Source organism: Telopea speciosissima, chromosome 4 (genome assembly GCF_018873765.1).
Source record: "Telopea speciosissima isolate NSW1024214 ecotype Mountain lineage chromosome 4, Tspe_v1, whole genome shotgun sequence".
NCBI classification, from domain to species: Eukaryota; Viridiplantae; Streptophyta; class Magnoliopsida; order Proteales; family Proteaceae; genus Telopea; species Telopea speciosissima.
Window position 1 is genome coordinate 17,127,852 of NC_057919.1, and position 18,439 is coordinate 17,146,290.

Consider the following 18,439-nt stretch of genomic DNA (forward strand, 5'->3'; position numbering starts at 1 on the left):
AGGATAGGACATTTCAAGATTCCAATAAACAACTCAACGGTTGAATTAATTAAATTCAATTTCATTCACCATTCTAAATGAGCAAAGCTCTTACATTTATAGGAAACCAAAATAAAACATAATTCTAATATCTAAGCCTAATAAATTACACGGCTAAAATTAATTGTAAAATAATTAAAGGAGAATGTTCTCTGTGCCGCAGCGCAGGTTGCACCCAGACACATGGGCCTGTTACCCAAGGGGCAGGATGGTCATTGCACCCACCCCATGTGCCTGGGCGCAACCTACGCACAGGCACAGAGAATAGCGCCCCAATAATTAAATACCAAAGTAAATCCTAAGCCAAGCTCTTTGACAATTAATAAATAGTAAAATTAATAAAACTTAATTAAGGAAGGGGGCTGTTGAAGAGATCTGATAAAAATATGGTGAATTCGAATTCGTCCAAGGGGAGGTCTCTCTTATCATAACCATCTCTCTCTCTCTCTCTTTCTCAAAATCATCCAAGAGGGCTATCCATGTAGCATGAGTGGTGGTTAGACTGTATCCTTGTGAAATTTGTCCAAGCATGGTCCATAGAAGATTATAGATGGCAGCTCCTCTTGTGTTTTCTATTCCTAAAATATAGGGGAGAAGGTGGTGGCTAAGACACTCCTCCAATGAAGCCTCCAAAGTCAATTATCTTTCCTAATAAATAGGATTGAGAGAAATCATCTTTAATCTCTAACTCTCCATATTGGTTTTCTTTGAGTGTTCTTCCCAAAAGAATAGTTGCTGGTTTGGTTCATAGTTCAGACTTCTAAATCAAATTTCTGCGGGTGGTTGTGTTTACACTTTGAAACCAAATTACGGCGGCTGGTCATCTCTTTTTTTATTTATTTTCTCATTAGGTTATCCTTGCACGTCACAGAAAAGGACTTCTAAGACCCCCTTAAATGCAAGAATATGCTTAGAAGACTTAGAAGGAGAAGAACTCATCACTCTAGAACCATTAAACAACCCTCTTCTTTGATAGGTAATCTTTCCAATTCAGCGGGGTTAGTATGACTTAATTGTCTTTGAAATTTGTCATTCCGATCCATATTATAGTCTTCTCCCCGGTTAGAATTGTCAAATCAATCTTCCATATGGGCACACAACTAGCAGAGGAAATGTTTCCCTGAAATTTCCTTGAAGTTCCTTCGAGGGACAGTGAGAGTATCACATGAACAGAAGGATTGATGGATAGAATTATTTAACAAATAATTAATCATGATTAATTGAAAGGAATAATATAATTGGAAAACTGGATTTTGACTAGGGCGAGAACCCAAGTCAAGTCAAATTTTTGAAAAATCTAGTTAAGAGTCGTGTAGACTAGAACAAGGTAAAAAATGACGAGACTAGATCATGAATTGTCCTAGTCAAATAAGAGTTTGTATTTTTACTTGAGTCATGACAAACTCGACGAGTTTAGTTGTTTTTTACAAAACCATAAAGCTGATCGTTCACTAGATTCTAAGTGGAGTAAAATAGTAAATTTCGTACTCTAAAACAATAAGAAACCCTCAATTCCTTGACTCCCTTCTCTTGTTCAATGGTATAAACTCAAAATGCATAGATATGTGATTCCTTTATTATTATTATTTTTTTTTTGTATTTTTCTGATTTTTTTTAATTTATAAATATCTGTTGCATTAAAAAAATAAAAAAACGTGATACATCTTGATCGGGTTTGACAAGGCTAAATTACTATAAGTTTTTTCTAAAAAACGAATCAAGTCAAAAAACCTGATTTTATATGAAAGAAGATATTCTTTGTTTTATTTTTAGGGTCAATGTTCCCTGTGAGACAGCGTGGTCAATACGGTGCAATGCCCATGCTTCAGTGCCCTTCCTCAATAGAGTAGGACAGTAGAGAGATTCTCCTCCACTCGATTGGATAAAATACCTGGCAAAAGAGAATTTTCTTCCTTTGAACTATATAATGAGAGAGACTAGTTTGACAGGTATTTATCAAAAAAAGACTAGTATGTATGACAGGTAGTGAGAATAAGACCCTTGAAAGCACCCCGGAAACCCATCCTTCCAATCCTAAGGAGAGAAGAGAGGCACTTACATTACATGTGTACTAACTTTTTTTTATTTTTTATTTATTATAATTCTTACTTTATCTTATTCTATGGGTGGAGGGGAGGTGTGAACTAGGAGACTTGAGGATTGAGCTCCTCTCCAGGGTGTACGCCTAAGGGGCATCCAGTCATTCGATTGTGTCACACACATTCTTAGGCATGCATCGAAATATGTGCAACACAGCCCAACCGTTGGTTGCCCCGCATGCCCTGGGTTTTGAGTTCCCTAGAAAAGAGCTGGATCAAAGACTTGAACCCAAGAGTCCATAATAATGGATTTCTCACACCACAATGACCACATGCTACTAAGTGAGCTAGGTACTTGTTCACAAGTGTGTACTTTTCTTGAACCGCCTTTAAGACAAAAATGGTGACACAAAGTCCAAAAGGAAAATGGAGAAATATGCTTCCTCCCCTCTCTACCCATCTAAATTAGGTGTTAGTCATTATAAATAATCACCCTTGCTTGTGCAATAAGATGAAATTACCGGGATTCATTAGATAAAATTTGTTTCACATCTACTAGTCTCAATTTTGAAAAAAATTACTTAATCTCCAAAGTTAGTTATTGCTCATTTGGTTTCAAGAAAAACAAGATTGAACTTCCTAAAATAATCTAACACTTTATCTTCTCTTTCTATTTTTTAAATTTTATTTAATTTTTTATTTTTAATCATATATGTGGGACCCACCACCTCCTCCTCTTCCACCTTCCTTCTTCTCCGCACAAGGCCGCCCCATCCAGCCAATGTAACCCCGCAACTCCTCCCTCTCCCTTTCTCAGACTCCCCTCCCTCTGCAATCTCGCCCCGTCCCCTGCTTCCCTGCCCTCCCCCATTACCCCGGATTGTCTTGTTGTTCACATTATTGGAGAAGCTGAGCTCAATAAAATCTTCTCATACTCTAATATCTTAATGCCTTGAAGGATGAGGTAAAGTAATTAAAGAGCGGGAGAAAGAATGCCACCCGGTTGCATAGCGCATGCCGCCCCTGCGCCCAGACATAGGGGGTCACGTAATGACCACCACACTCCTGGAAAGATGGAAATGACCAGGGGTGCGGTGATCATTTCGCATGCCCCTGTGTCTAGGCTCAGGGGTGGTGTACGCTATGCGACTGGTGGCGTTCTCTTTCCCTTAACAAGCAAAGAGGAATTGACTTGAAACTTGCAAAAGTCAATTTAGGATGATAAAAAGTTCTAAACAACCCCCCTTATTTGATTGAGTTTCCTATTCTACCCCTTCCTTAGCCCGAAATAGCACACATGCCTCTCCCATATTCAATCGTCTATATAAGGGTGGATGGTTTTTTTTTTATGAAAGTGTAATCACACAAACCACACACCAATCCCAAGAGGTTAACCGACTTTTAGGAAAAGGGTGGATAGTTGGATAGGTTTAATACTAAATATACACTTCCAATGGTGAAATCAACATGTCTTCTTTCCCTCATTTTCTTCTTACTTGTAGCTCATCAAAATGGAAGTGTCAATTCATCAACAACCTTCTTTCATGTAGGAGTTGTTATTGACTTAACATCAAAAATTGGGGAGACTGCTGAGATCTGCATTTCTATGGCTTTATCTGATTTTTATAATTTGCCTATTCATGCAAATTATACAACAAGACTTGAGCTTCACACCATCGACTCCCAAAATGATGTTGTAGTTTCAGCATCTTCAGGTAACTTCAATGGACCACTACTTATCAGCAAGTGTCTTTCTCTTCCTGTTTTTATTGAATTTCAGAATTTTCCTTGCATTAGATCGAAATTGGCATAATATTTGTTTTCCCTTATTCTGTTGGGAGGGCTATTTCCCTCATGTTAATGGATGCTTTGGAAGCATGTTAGTTTATGTTTTATTAGTAACAAATAATTGAGTTTCCCCAAAAAAGGAGGAGAAGAAAACAAGGGTAAATAGGGACTTCAGGAGAATATTAACCCTGCTTAACACAACCATTTGAAAAGGATCTCTACTTGGTTATTTTGCTTCTCTTCAAAGTTTTTGTTTTTGTTTTTTTTTTTTTTTTGAGGAAAAGGAATGCTAACCGGTCCAGTGCCTCGACACCTGAGCCTAGACATAGTCCAATGCAAAAAGACCGATGCACCCCTAGAAAGGCCGTACAAGAATGCTTAGGCCAATGCTTCTCGAGAACCTGAGGTTCATTTTTGTACTCTTGGCCAATCTTTCTTTCTTTCTTTCTTTCTCTCACATTAGTCATGTGTAAGGCTGTGAATCCAAAAAAAAGCCCATTTACCAGCGAAACCTTTGACACTCTCTCTAGTCTCTTGTTCCTTCTCTCGCCTGCTTTCTAAAGAAATATGATCAAAAATTTGGGACCTGGTTCTTGTCTAACCGGGCGGGAGCTGGACAGTTCAACGCTTGGAAACCACCCCCATAAACAAGGAAGTGGTCCTCTCATTTAACATATGGGCATCCACCTGTGGAATGACCACCCCACCTCTGATTTTGCTGTCGTTTAGCGGGGTTGGATGATCCAGCTCCAGCTCCCGCCGCCACGGCTGGACAGGATCTTTTTCCAATATTTGACACTTCAAAGTAGAAAATTAGAAGAAGAAATGAGTGGGCTCAAGGATTTTGACCCACCAAAACAGTGTAGGACCAAGCCCCGGCAAGAGGTCGGATCACTGTGACTCTTGACTAGCTATCAGCATAGTTAGGTCAGTTCATGAGAGAGACGATGCATTGTGAATCCCTGTGATTCACGAATTTTTATCCTTTCAATTACACTGCCTGTACTTGACATCAAACATATCTAATAGAGGGAGGTGAACCTCACATGGACCCCACCTCGAACAGTGTGTTCAGGGGGTAGGATAGTCATTTTCACCTCCTCTGTTAGATACTTAGATGTACTTGACGTCAAGTACAGCCACTGTCATTGAGAGGATAAAGATTCACATTCACTTATACGGTGCATAAGGATCGAGGGTAGCCATGGCAGCAACATAGGAAGATCCCGCAGAGCCTTCCCTGAAGTACCCGCTCAAAGGTGCTGCTCCAACTCCAAATAGGCCCTGGTGATGGCTCATGTGAAACATTGTACGGGCATAAGTGGCTTGGACATTGGCCCTTAGAAAGTGAGCCAGCGGCTGTTCCACAACGTGTCTCCCCATGTTCTCTTCTTCACAATTTGCATCCAGTGAATCAACGTGCTTCATCCACTTCTCCGTCGCCGCTTGACGATTTAAACTCAACCACGGCTCACTCCGATCTCCCATTCCCCTCGATAAACCCCACCGTCACCACCACATCCGATCCCATAACCCAACCCACCGTCACGATTGACCCTTCTATAACCATTTCCACCACCATACCCACCTACATCATATCACCGACAACCCCCTCAATCACGCCCATAACCAATACCTTCTCCCATGAACCCTATCCCACTGTAACCCTCATCACTCCTTCCAAATCCGAATATGAAGATCAAGAGATTACTCTGTTGTGGCCAATACCCTCTGTTCCCGACGATTTCGAATTAATTTCCGCAAGCCACGACAATACTTCTGGCGTAACATCGAATGGTGAACGAACTGATTCAGATCATCACCCCCGTGAAATTTTCGTCAACCAGCCACTGATTTGGGTCAGATTAGCGTTTGATCGAGGAAAGATGGAAGGTGCGACGTCGAAGACGATGGTGACTGTTTGCTCTTCTCCAACCTCTGCATCGTCTTCATCTCCTGTTCTTGTGTATCGGTTGAAATTCATTTCAAGAACCATTGATGGCCAGCAAATCTCTTTTTCAAGCTTCCTGAATTTGTTCGCCATTCCTCCATGGCCACCACCGCATCTAAGCTTCTCCTTCCGACTGATCCGCGACCCTCCTCAACACAACTCGACATTGCTTCTGTTTGATGGCCATAGGCAAGGATTGCAGTTGAAGCAAACGAGATAGAAACATCAAGGTTACTCCATCCTAACTGATTTCCCATTTCTTCTTTCTCAATTTCTATTCTCCATAAACCCACCTTACAGAACCGAAACCCACTTTCACTCTATCTTCTTCCTACATCAGATCATCGACCCTAGTTTTACATCTCTAACCCGTTTTCTCCATTTTTCTCAACCAAATCCATTGCTTCCATTTATTTTTTTCATTTCCCATTTTTGTTCTTCTTCATTTTCCACCCGCCGATCCTAACACCATCTCAAATCCCACCAATAACCCGTTCCAACGTCTCCATTGCTCCATTTCCATTTGTCCTTCTCCGTTCCTCAGCGTCATAAGCAATTTTGTAAAACTGACCAACATCCGGGAACATAAGATGAGGTTTGGAAACAGAGAGGGCACGAGGCGGTTCAGATCTCCAATTTCTGGTGACAGGAATAACGTACCGACTATGCTTGGCCTGTTTTTCGTTTCAGCGTCATCGATCTTTCAGATTTTACAATGGCTTGCCCTGTTGGTGCCATGGACTGCATCTTCGGAAAACGGAAGAAAATCTCTTTGGAGTTACCGTTGTCTTCTCCGTGGAGGACCGTACCGGACCAGACCATGCTTGGTTTCATTTTGAGTTGCATCCAGCTGCTTTTGCATCACCTGTTTGTGCTAATGTCGAGCTGACCGCGTGCTTTAAGCCTTTTGATCCAGGTGGCTATCACAACCCCATGATGGGAATGGCGACGTTGCTCTTTTGTTTTAGAGTGTTGGAATCGCAGAAATATGAAGAAGATCTGATGTGCTTGAGAACAGGTGCCTATTATGGTATACTTGAGATTTTAGGAAGGATGAAGCACGTTGAAGCGATACACTCGGCGTTGTTCGATTCACTGGATGCAAGTTGTGGAGAAGAGAACATGGGGAGACACGTTGTGGTTCATCAATGGGTTGCCACGAATAGAATCGTCGTGGTCTCCTTCCGGCCGAGATCACGGTAACACTGTAAGTACAACGTGAGGAGCTCGCTGTAGACCTCAAATCCGAGCTTGCTCATGGCCCAAAGCACATCCTCGGCGATGATGGTCTTGCGCTGCTCCAGCTGGAACCGGTCGTTGGTTTCGTTGGTGATGAAGCTTATGTACTCGGACACTCACTCCTGCATAGTCTCCTCAGGCATCGTTTTTAACAACTTTCACATGGGTCGGTAACATCTTCCTCATGATCCTTATCACGTTTACCATTGATGATTGGAAGCTACCCGATTCAAGGGTTTTGAAGCTATACTCAGTTCTCTGTAACCCCAGCCCCACCCTACCTTTCTGTTGGTTAAATTAGCAAATGAATTTCTTATTCACAATTGTTTTTCAATTGATCCAACCAAACAAATTTTCTTTACTTATTTTAAGAAATCAATGAAATTATGAAAATTTGAAATTGAAATCATTCCAAAGAGGGCTAAGGGGGTCATTCAAGAAAGTTATACCAACCCCCAAAACTCCCCTGACCCTAACTTCCCTCTCCAGTGGAGGGATTAAATCCCAAGACTTCGTTACAAATAGCTAACCCCTACCATCTGCATTAGCCAGCACCTTTAATGCCTCTATTGCATGGTAAAACTCCATGTGTAGTCTCAAGGAATGATAGGTATGCTTTTTGGCATGAATGGGAAATATATTCAACAAAGCTCATGGAAAGAACAAGGGATTTGGATCCTCAGCAGCCTGGGGTTGAGCGGCCATCGTGCTGCGCTCAAATCACAGGCCACACATGGAATTAATGCCAATACAATGGTTGATAGAAAAAAGAAAGAAAGAAGTAAAGTGTCATAGATGTATGGATCACAGTAATTTAAAAATCAACTCCATTGTTTTTTTTATTCCCTTCCTTTATGGCATTCTAGCACATCTCCTAGGTAAATAATTTTAAGTTATTGCACCAAATAAGTTTATTTTTTTTTAAAGTCAAAATTTGTATTTTTTTGTCAATAGAAAAGTTGCTAATACTAATTTGATTGGCTCTAGATCTTATTCTCTCCAGTTCATTTACTAGATTTTATAAATGCAGCTTTATACTTGATGAAAGATGTAGCAGTGCAAGCTATCATAGGGCCACAACAATCAACTCAAGCTTCATTTGTGATTGATCTTGGAGAAAAAGCTCTAGTGCCAATTCTGTCTTTCTCTGCAACAAGTCCTTCTCTTTCTCCCCTTAAAAACCCTTATGTTATAAGGACAGCTATTGATGACTCAACTCAAGTTAAAGCCATTGCTGCCATTATCCAAGCCTTTGAATGGAAGGAAGTGGTTCTGATCTATGAAGATACCGACTATGGAAATGGGGTTATGCCCTATTTCATTGATGCCTTCCAAGATATTGATGTTCGTGTGCCATATTGGAGTACCATTCCTTTGGATGCAAATGATGATCAAATATTAGAAGAACTTCATAAATTGACAACCATGCAAACTAGGGTGTTCATTGTCCACATGTCTTCTTCTGTTGGATCTCGGCTTTTCATCAATGCAAACAATGCAGGAATGATGAGCCAAGGTTATGCTTGGATTGTCACTGATGGTTTATCAAGTTTATTGGCTCCCATGGATTCCAATGCTATTGAATCAATGCAAGGTGTATTGGGTATAAGACCATACATACCAAAGTCAAAAGAGCTTGAAGGATTTAAAGTTAGATGGAAAAGAAGGTTCTACTCATCATCCAACACTGAGTCATACAGTTATGAAATATCTGAGCCAAGTCTCTATGGGATATGGGCATATGATACAGTTTGGGCATTAGCTATGGCAGTAGAACAAGTTGGAACCTTATTGGATCCTCAATTCCTGAGTAGCAACACCAACAACAATTTAACCGATCTTTCAAGGCTTGGATACTCATCAATTGGTCCCCAACTTCTCCAGACTATCTTGGGCACTAGATTTAAAGGCCTAAGTGGTGATTTCCATTTGGTTAAAGGACAGTTGAAATCTTATGCTTTCCAAATATTCAATGTCATTGGGGAAGGGGAGAGAGTGATTGGATATTGGACCCCAACGAGAGGCATTTCAAGACAGTTAGACACAACAAAGTTAAGAAATTCAACTTCTATGTGGAGTAACCTTAAAGCCATTGTATGGCCAGGAGACTCAACAACCAAGCCAAAGGGTTGGGCTATACCAACAAATGGTCAAAAGCGCTTAAAAGTTTTGGTGCCAATTAAGTATGCTTTTGAACAATTTGTGAAAGTGGAACGAGACCCCATCACTAATAAGGTGTTAATCACAGGGTTTTGTATAGACGTATTTAGTAATGTAACAAGTCGGCTACCATTTGGTCTCCCTTATGAATTTCAACCTTACTCACCCAGTGGAAACATTTTCCGGCACTATAATGAACTTATAGATCTAGTTCACCTTAAGGTGAGAGTTTCTTTTCCATCATGTTGATGATAGGTATTAACATATATTTATCCATTGAAATAAATGCTAATCTAATTCTCTTGTGATGGAAACAAACAGAAGTTCGATGCAGCAGTGGGGGATATAACGATTTTGGCAAATCGATCTATTTTTTTAGATTTCACTATGCCTTATACGGAATCTGGGTTGCAAATGGTGGTGGCAATGAAAGATAATTTGGATAAAGAGTTCTGGATGTTTGTAAAGCCTTTAAGCCTAGATCTTTGGTTGATGACTATGGCTGGTTTCATCTACATTGGGGTTGTGGTGTGGATTCTTGAACGTCATACAAATATCGAGCTTGGGGTCTCAAGTGGAGAACGTCTTCAGACAAGCCTATGGTACTCCTTCTTAACACTTGTATTTGCCCAACGTAAGTATAACCTCTAACTTCATGTTATTCTCAATTAAAGTTCTTTAGGCCTGATTTGTTATGATTTCTATTTCAGAAATTGTTTGGTTTGATTTTTACACTTTATTTTAGTGAAATAGTAATCAAAAGGAATAGAAATTCTGAAATAGTTGAAGAGCTGTTTCAATTTTGAAATTGAAATTGATTTCCCCCTTGCTCTTTACTAAGCACATCGTCACAACCCACCTAATTATGGCCAAAGGCTAAGACTTGCAAGGCCCATCGACATGGACCTGGGCCAAGGAAGAACCAAGGTCTAGAACTCTCCATACTTGGAAGAGGCTAGACTCATTCTGTAAGTATGAAGAACCTCTAGAAGCTAGGAAAGATCTAGCAAGTTTCTAGAGCACTCTTGTAAATATCTAGGATTCTTCTAGGCTCTATTCTAGAGGGTTCTCCACCGTTGGATGGAGGACACATGTAAATATCATAGCCATTCATCGAGGCTTGGTTGCCTATAAATGAGGTGGCCTCATTTGGCCAAGGCATCAAGCAAGCAAGCTATCAAGTCTGTACTAAAAGCTTTCAAGCAATTCAAGATGCATTCTTTCAAAGTCTCTCTAGCGTCTTCTAAGTTCTCTTCCCAAGTCCCTTGTTAGGAGTTGGTGACGAAAGGCCGATTTTGACAACACGGTTTATTTTATGGGCAAAGCAGTACTTTCATGTTAAAAATAAAACACCACCCTTATTCTCCTGATGGTCTCATAACCACCATGCCCCCCTCCCCCACCCCTGCCACTGCCACTGCCACAGCCATAGCCATCACCACCACTACCCCGCCACTATCACCACCCTCTTCCTGGCCCCGACCCTGCCACCCCCCCACCCTCTCCCAAAGAAATATGGAGAATTTATTCTCAGAAATTAAACTACCAAATGGATTTCATATTCTTGAAATATTTCAAATTGATGCAACCAAACAATTGCACTTTCTTGTCAAAAACCTATTTGTTGACTATTTCATGAAATCAATCAAAATTGAAGTAGAAATTATACCAAATCTTACCTTAGCATCCTATGAAGATAATGGGCTATTTGAGAATATGCCTTGAAAAATTTTGCATCTCTCACCATGTGAAGAATGTATTCTTACTCTTGTTTTTTTAACCCGAATATTATCTGGGACCCGGGGAAGCCCCTAAAATTTTTATTAATAATTGTGGAAAAACAATACAAAGGAGGGGGGGGGGAACCTAACCCGCCTTACCCCAACCCAGGAGAAGATAACCACTCTCTGCCTCAAAACCTGAACCCTTACAATCAAAGCCAAAAGAAAATTACAATCTAAACACAAGTAAACCTGCTTTGTCCTCCCGAGTGATACAACGAAGCTCCGAAGGGACCTCTTGCTCTGTATAGAAAATAGAGTTGTTGATTGTTTCACAGGCCAAATTAGTTAACCAATACGCTGCTCGATTACTCTCCCTAAATGAGAGAAGAAACCATAGTTCGAGAACTCGCCGCCGAGTTTCTCGGTTTTTGGAAAAGCCGAGACGAGACTGCCTACGAGTCTCAAAAGTACAATATCTCGGTGAGATCTCGATGAGATCTCAGATCTCAGTTTGGATCTCGGTTACGACCCATTTTTTTAACCCACCTACCACTTAAATACCTTACCTAACTCGACAAAATTCGACATATCTCGGCGAGATCTCGGGTTGACCCAAAGTTGAGGTTTCGATTTGGAAAAAAAAAAATGCACCAACTCGGCGAGATCTCCGAGATCTCGACTCGTCTCGGTTTTTCCAAGAGCCGAGTTGGTACCGAGACTCGAGTTTTAGTTCCTTGGGAGAAACAAGCTCAAAGAGAAGCGCAAAGGGATAGAACTTCCTGAAACCAATACCAGCAACTCCAAAGATTGCAAACCTTATGAGAAACGAATTTCACAGTCAGAGCCGAATTAGAGTTAATATAGAAATGTGAAAAGCCCAAAGTTGCACACAATCTCAAACCATCTCTGAGCGCTCTTAATTCGGCCACATAATTAGTACACTCCCATATATAGAAATTTGCAAAGGCCGCGAGAATTCTACCATCTCTGTCTCCAATAATTCCACCACCTCCCCCTATCCCAGGATTCCCTTTACAAGCACCATCCATATTAAGTTGTACTGAATTAAATGGAGGGCACCGGTAAATCGTAATGGGGGGATTCAGTCTGACAATAGGAGGGTTAATGCCAAGAACTTGCAGAATAAGCTTTTCTCTCAACTTGGACAGAATTGAATGAAATCAAATCATTTCTTGAACTTACCTGGAGCTTTCTTTCTGCAAGTGGATTCAGTCTTCTTCTCTTCTCATTTTTTGGGTGTCACAATTCTTTGCAAAATGACCTTTCTTTCCGCAAGAATAGCATGGCTCTGATACCATCCATATGAAGTTCTCTTGAACTTGGACGGGTATGGAATTTCACATTCCCCAACTTTTTAACTTCTCAATAATAGTCGTTGTTGTACGTTGCCTGTCACCATGTCTTCTATTATTCCTTTCGCGCCATAGTTCCCATACCATGAGAGAGGGTAAAAAACCAATAATGTACTCACGTAGCCCCGTAGCAGTCACCTGAGATTGCCAGAATAAAATTCTGCATTTTATATCCTAGGTGGGAACCAATTCCACATCAAACAACCTGGAAAAGAAATCCCAAATTTTAAAGGCTGTACCACCCCCACCAAAATATGAGACGTTTCTCTCATGGGATTCCTGCAGCAATAACATTTAGATGCCAAAGGGATACCGATTTGCATTAAAGCAGCATCGGTTGGAATTCTACCATTATGTAGCTGCCAAGAGAAAAAACCAATTTTAGGAGGGAGAGTCGAATTCCATATCCATTTCGAGTAAGGCACCAAAGGGGAGTAGCCAAACCTCATTCCACGCCGACTTGGTAGTGAACATTCCATCACTGGATGGAATCCAAACTAATCTGTCAAGTTTATTAGATATAACAATGTTACTGTGAATAATACTTTCACGAACCTCCAAAAAATCAATAACATTCAATACTTCCTGGTTCCATACTCCTTCATTCAGAACATCTTTAACACGAATTGAGAGGCCTACATGAAGAGCACCATTGACGTAATCAATCAGCGGGCCTAGATCAAGTCAGTTATCTAGCGAGAAATTCACATTCCCTAAACCGATTAGCCACCTGGATCTTGATAGGATAAAATTCTTTTGGGCCAAAGCTTTCTTCCACGATTTCGAACTGATTGCTCTCAGGCTAGTTAACACAATATGCTCTCCTTTTAAAAACTTTGCTTTGAAGAAAGAGCTCTAGAGGGAGTGATCAGACATGATGCGCTACAAACTCTTCAATATCAGGGATAGACTAATATCCTCCAAACGTCTAATGCCGAGGCCTCCCTCCTTCAATGGTTTGCAAACCTTCTGCCAACTCACCCATTGATGGTGCTTGTCCGAATCTGAAAAACCCCAAAGAAAATCTGTACAAATACGGTAAAACTTGACCATTACTGATTTGGGGATTTCTAGGGTGGAGAGAATGTGGGTTGGCATAGAAGAGACCACATGCTTGAGAAGAACTGCTTTCCCCCTAGTCGCAAGGAGTTTCCCTTTCCAACCTGCAACCTTGTTCCTGACTTCCGCCAAAACCTCATCGATGTAGCTCACCTTGAGTCTGCCAGTGTAAAGGGGCAAACCCAAATAAACAATTGGCAGGGATTTCCTTACAAAGTCTGTAGTAACACCCACCATGCGAACGCGAGCCTCCGAGGACTTTGAGCTCATAATAAAACAACTTTTTTGTTTATTGACAAGTTGTCTTGAGCATAGTTATCAAGGCGTCGCCTAGGCGTTCAGGTTCCTTGGTTGCCTTGGATGCCTTGCCGCCTTGATGGTGTCGCCTTTCTTTTGGACCCTCTAAAACGCCATGGTCACCTTGCCGTGATAACTATGATTCTGAGAAAGCCTCGTATCTAGTGGTAAACCCCATAATCTATTTCAAAGCTGATTTCAAGCCTTCAGTAAAAATAATTGTATCGTCCGCAAAAAGGCTATGTGATATGCCAGGTCACCCTCTCGGAAGCTGATAATAGGGGTCTCTTCCTTCCATAAAAAGAGCCTTCAATCCCCTACTAAGCACCTCTTCCTCCAATATAAACAAACTGGGTGACAAAGGATCACCTTGTCGTAGGCCTCTGGTTGATTTAAAATATCCGGATGGACCCCCATCTAAAACCACAGAGAACCAACAATTCTCCATAGTTTTCTTGATTAGTTCAGTCCAGGCAACATCAAAACCGAATTTGAGGAGGACCACATAAAGAAAAGCCCATTCCAAGCGATCGTAAGCCTTGGCCATATCAAGTTTTAAGACCACATTGCCACCCCGAGTTTTCCTATTCAAATCCTGCACCACCTCTTGGACTAGAGAAATATTATCGTGATTCGAATGCATCTTCCTTGAACAAATGCACTCTGTTCTTCCGAAATCAACATAGGAAGGATAGAAGTCAATCTTGAAGAGATAATTTTAGCTATAATTTTGTACGAAAAATTACAGAGACTAATGAGTCTAAAGTCTGACATTACCTCAGGGCTCTCCTTTTTGGGAATGAGAATGAGATGAGCCGACATGTAGCTTTGAGGTAGACAACCTCCAGTGAAAAAGTCATTAATTGCAGCCCAAACATCATGGCCTACTCCCTCCCAACAAGTAAAGAAATGCCCTGAGAAACAGCCTTTTTCACCTCTTCCAACGAAGGGGGAAGAAGGAAATGAGCGTTGTCCTCATCAGTAACCAGCCTTGGAATATAATCCAAAAGCTCTTCCTCTCGCTGGTAGCCTTGCCCCGGGAAAATACTAGAAAAATGCCGTACTGCCTCAGTGTTCACACCTTCCACACCAGTAATCTACTCACCATTATTAGATTTAATTTTCTCAATTCCCGACCTTTTTCTTCTCACATTCACCATTGTGTGGAAAAACTTGGTATTTCTTTCACCTTCCTGCAGTCATGTAACCCTTGATTTCTGTCTCCAAAATATTTCCTCTTGGAGAAGAACGCTTTGAAGTTGATTTCTTGCATCAATTAAAACGCTTTTAGTGGTGTCATTAGGGTTTAGGTCATAATCTGCCTCTGCCCTACTCACATCATCTTCAACATTTCTAACGTTTTGATGGATATTTCCAAATACCTCCTCATTCCAAATTTGGAGATGACACCGAAGATCTTTCATCTTCCAAAAAAGAATGTGACTAGGGAATCGTAGCATGGAGAAACCATAGTTGTCACGTTGTCACGGCGATCCAAGTCTGTGGAGGGGTGTCTAATCGATACATCAACAAGTCACCCGCCATGACGTTCATGTCAACCATGTTTTATTTTATTATTTTCTCTATTTTTAATGTCATTTAGTATGCTATAATATATACCCTACAACATAAAAAATCAACATGAAATCAACATGAAAGTGTACTACTAATCTACTATGGTTTAATTCATGAAAGTGTAATATCCATTAGTGTATATGAAAGTATGAAACCATGGATTAGCCTATCAAAAAAAAAATTTGCTCTCTCCCTCTCTGTCTCTCTGTGTGTGTGTGAGTGGTGAACTAGTGAACTACTGCCTTTAATAAATCCCTCCCACTATCTCTGTCTCTCGACTCTCTCCCTTTGTCTCTGTGTTTATGGCTGTGTGCAAGGGAAGAAGAAAGAAAGAAAAAGATTGTATACAAAAGATTCTTTTATCTATTTATGTCTAGAACCAACAAGTTCACTCATGCATTTCAGGAAATTATCGATGCATATGGGTAATGTTACTGAGTTGTTCTTCCCCCCATCTCTGTCTCTCGACTCTCTCCCTCTGTCTCTGTGTGTGTGTGGCTGTGTGCAAGGGAAGAAGTAAGAAAGGGAAAAAAACCCCTCTCTTGGTGCAAGCCTGCAACGGCTGCAAGGCAAGAAGAAGAAAAAAGAAAAAAAAAAAAAAACCTCTCTATGACTGTGACACTGTGTGCAAGCCTGCAACTCTGCAAGGCAAGAAGAAGAAAACAGAAAAAAAAAAAACCATCCTCTGTTGACTCTCTCCCTCTCTGTCTCTCTCTGCGTGTGTGTATCGATGTGAGAGACTGAGAGTGGCCTTGGCCTGTGGCTGTGTTACATATATATTAAAAAAAAAAAAAAAAAAACAGAGAAGAGGAGTCGCCGGAAGTGAAGAAGACGACTCTCTCTCTTTGTCTCTTGCTGGAGTGGCTGCGTGTGTGTGTGTGTGTGCGTGAGTGAGTCAGAAGAACTGAAGAAGAAGAAGAATTGAAGGAGAGAGTTGCTTGCTGGAGGACTGGGAGGAGAAGAATAAGAAGAAAAACTGAAGAAAAAGAAGAACTACCAAAGAAAAAAAACCATAAACAATTACTTACCTTCTGGGAGAACTTGCCGGAGCCGATGAAGGAGGCCGGTAGTCGCTGGACTGCTGGAGGGGTTCGAAGTCTCGAAGATCTATCTAATGACTCTCTCCTTCTCTCTTCTCTGTTGAATCTGATAAAAGCATTATCTTTTAGAAGGTTAAAAAAAAAAAATTATTAAAAACTAAAGTTTTATACACTTGAACAAGAATATCTATGGCCATATATCGTGTTTTGGCGTCCATGGAGGCCATATTGGTCGATATTCTTGCATATCCCATATCAGTGGTCGATATGCCCACTATTCCAGCGATATGATGCCATGGTGGTGCCATGACAACTATGGGAGAAACCCACTTATCTGTTACAAAAGATTTGAAGTCTGGGTGGGAAATGCACATTTGTTGAAAATGAAGGAGGATGCTCTATTACCTGCAGAGCATAATTAATCCTAGTCTTTGAACAAATTTGTGCATTGTCTCAGTGCGATGAGCCTTCAATTGGATTTCCTGCGGCAGAACAAATCTCTTTCTCACACTCTCTCACTCTCACACACACACACTTGATCAAGGTTAAATGATTATTGTTCCTCTTAGGGAATTTAGGGCTCCACTTTATTTGATCTTCTGTTCTTCCACTAAGTCTCTTTTTTGTGGACTTTTGTTGTTACCGTTGGAGAGTAACAGGAACAACAACATAAGAAATAAGTCTCTTTTAATGGTCTTAGGAGAGAAGATTGAGAGAAACTTAACAAGGAGTGTGATGATCACATGGGTGTTCTTTGTGCTCATCCTAACACAGAGTTACACAGCGAGTCTCTCATCCATGTTAACAGTTCGACAGTTGCAGCCAACAATCACAGATGTTAACGACATAATGAAAAATGGATATTATGTGGGACACCAACGAGATTCATTTGTGCGTGATTTCCTGACAAACTATTTGAACTTGGACAAGTCCAAGCTCAAGGGTTATCACACTCCGGAGGAGTATCATGATGCTTTATCTGCTGGAACACAAAATGGAGGAGTTGCTGCTATTTTTATTGAACGTCCTTACATCCCTGTCTTCCTCAATATGTATTGTAATAAATACACCACGGTTGGACGCATCTACTCATCTGAAGGTTTTGGCTTTGTAAGTCTCTCGCTCTCTCTCTCTACGTTAGGTATTCTTTTCTTTTAAAAAAAAAAAGTTTTTAAAGCATTGGCTAAAAAATTGATATTGCTAGACTTCTCTTAGAAGATTGTGACTTCTTTTTCCTTTCATTTTTTTTGTTTTTCCAGGTGTTCCCCAAAGGTTCTCCTTTAGTCCCTTACATGTCAATGGGAATCTTAAATCTTACTGATGATGGTACAATAGACAAAATTAAACAAAGTTGGATAGAAAATCAAACAGATTGCAGTGCTACTTCAATGTCAAGTACTAACCAACTCACCATGCGAAGCTTTGGAGGTCTCTTCCTCATCATAGGAGTCGTTTCAGTAGTTTCACTATTAATACACTTCTTCCGATTTGAGAACTGCAGTTGGCATAAACATACCACAAGGATGTCTCCAAAATCACGTTGGCAAAAGGCTGGACATAAGATCATTTGTATTAGAAATGCTCTCAAGAGGATGCACAACCCTGTAACTGAAGTTGGATCCATGGAACTTCATCGCAGGGGCGACGCCGAGCATAGGGAAGAAGGCATTGTTGAAGAAGGATGTTGAAGTCGGTGGGTGTTAAAGGAGAGATGCATTCGATCCTCTAAACTATTACTAAAGGCAATGTCTTGACATGCCTACATTACAATCGCAGCATTGATATGCTTACAAATTCTGGTACCATTTGTAGAAATTATTATGATAAGCTAGCATCACAATTTTCCAATGAGCTTCAATACAGAGAGAAAAAGGGAGGGGGGGGGGGGGTTATTGACAGAATTTGACACTCTTTAAGGTGTCAAATAATTTGTAATTTTAGTTTTTTGGTCTTTTTAGTATTACATATTTTCCGATAAAGATAAATGTTGTCATTTCATACGTGTACTCCAAATACGTGCATAAATGACACTTTTTGATAATGACATAACGACATGTCATTTTTAACTTATTTTTGAAAATCTTTTTATACTATTAACTTAAAAAAAATTGAAAATAAAACAAGAGACAAATAATAGAAGTGTCAAGTCCAAATA

General features: G+C 40.5%; 1 protein-coding gene across 1 annotated transcript; it reads left to right on the forward strand.

The window, feature by feature from the left end:
- The first annotated feature begins 3,531 nt into the window (after positions 1–3,531).
- LOC122659026 (glutamate receptor 2.2-like) lies at positions 3,532–17,972 on the forward strand. The gene is made up of 5 exons (XM_043854188.1): positions 3,532–3,793; positions 8,087–9,438; positions 9,538–9,850; positions 16,985–17,394; positions 17,544–17,972. The coding sequence occupies exons 1-5, from the start codon at positions 3,532–3,534 to the stop codon at positions 17,970–17,972; spliced, it is 2,766 nt and encodes a 921-aa protein (XP_043710123.1).
- The last annotated feature ends 467 nt before the right edge of the window (positions 17,973–18,439 follow it).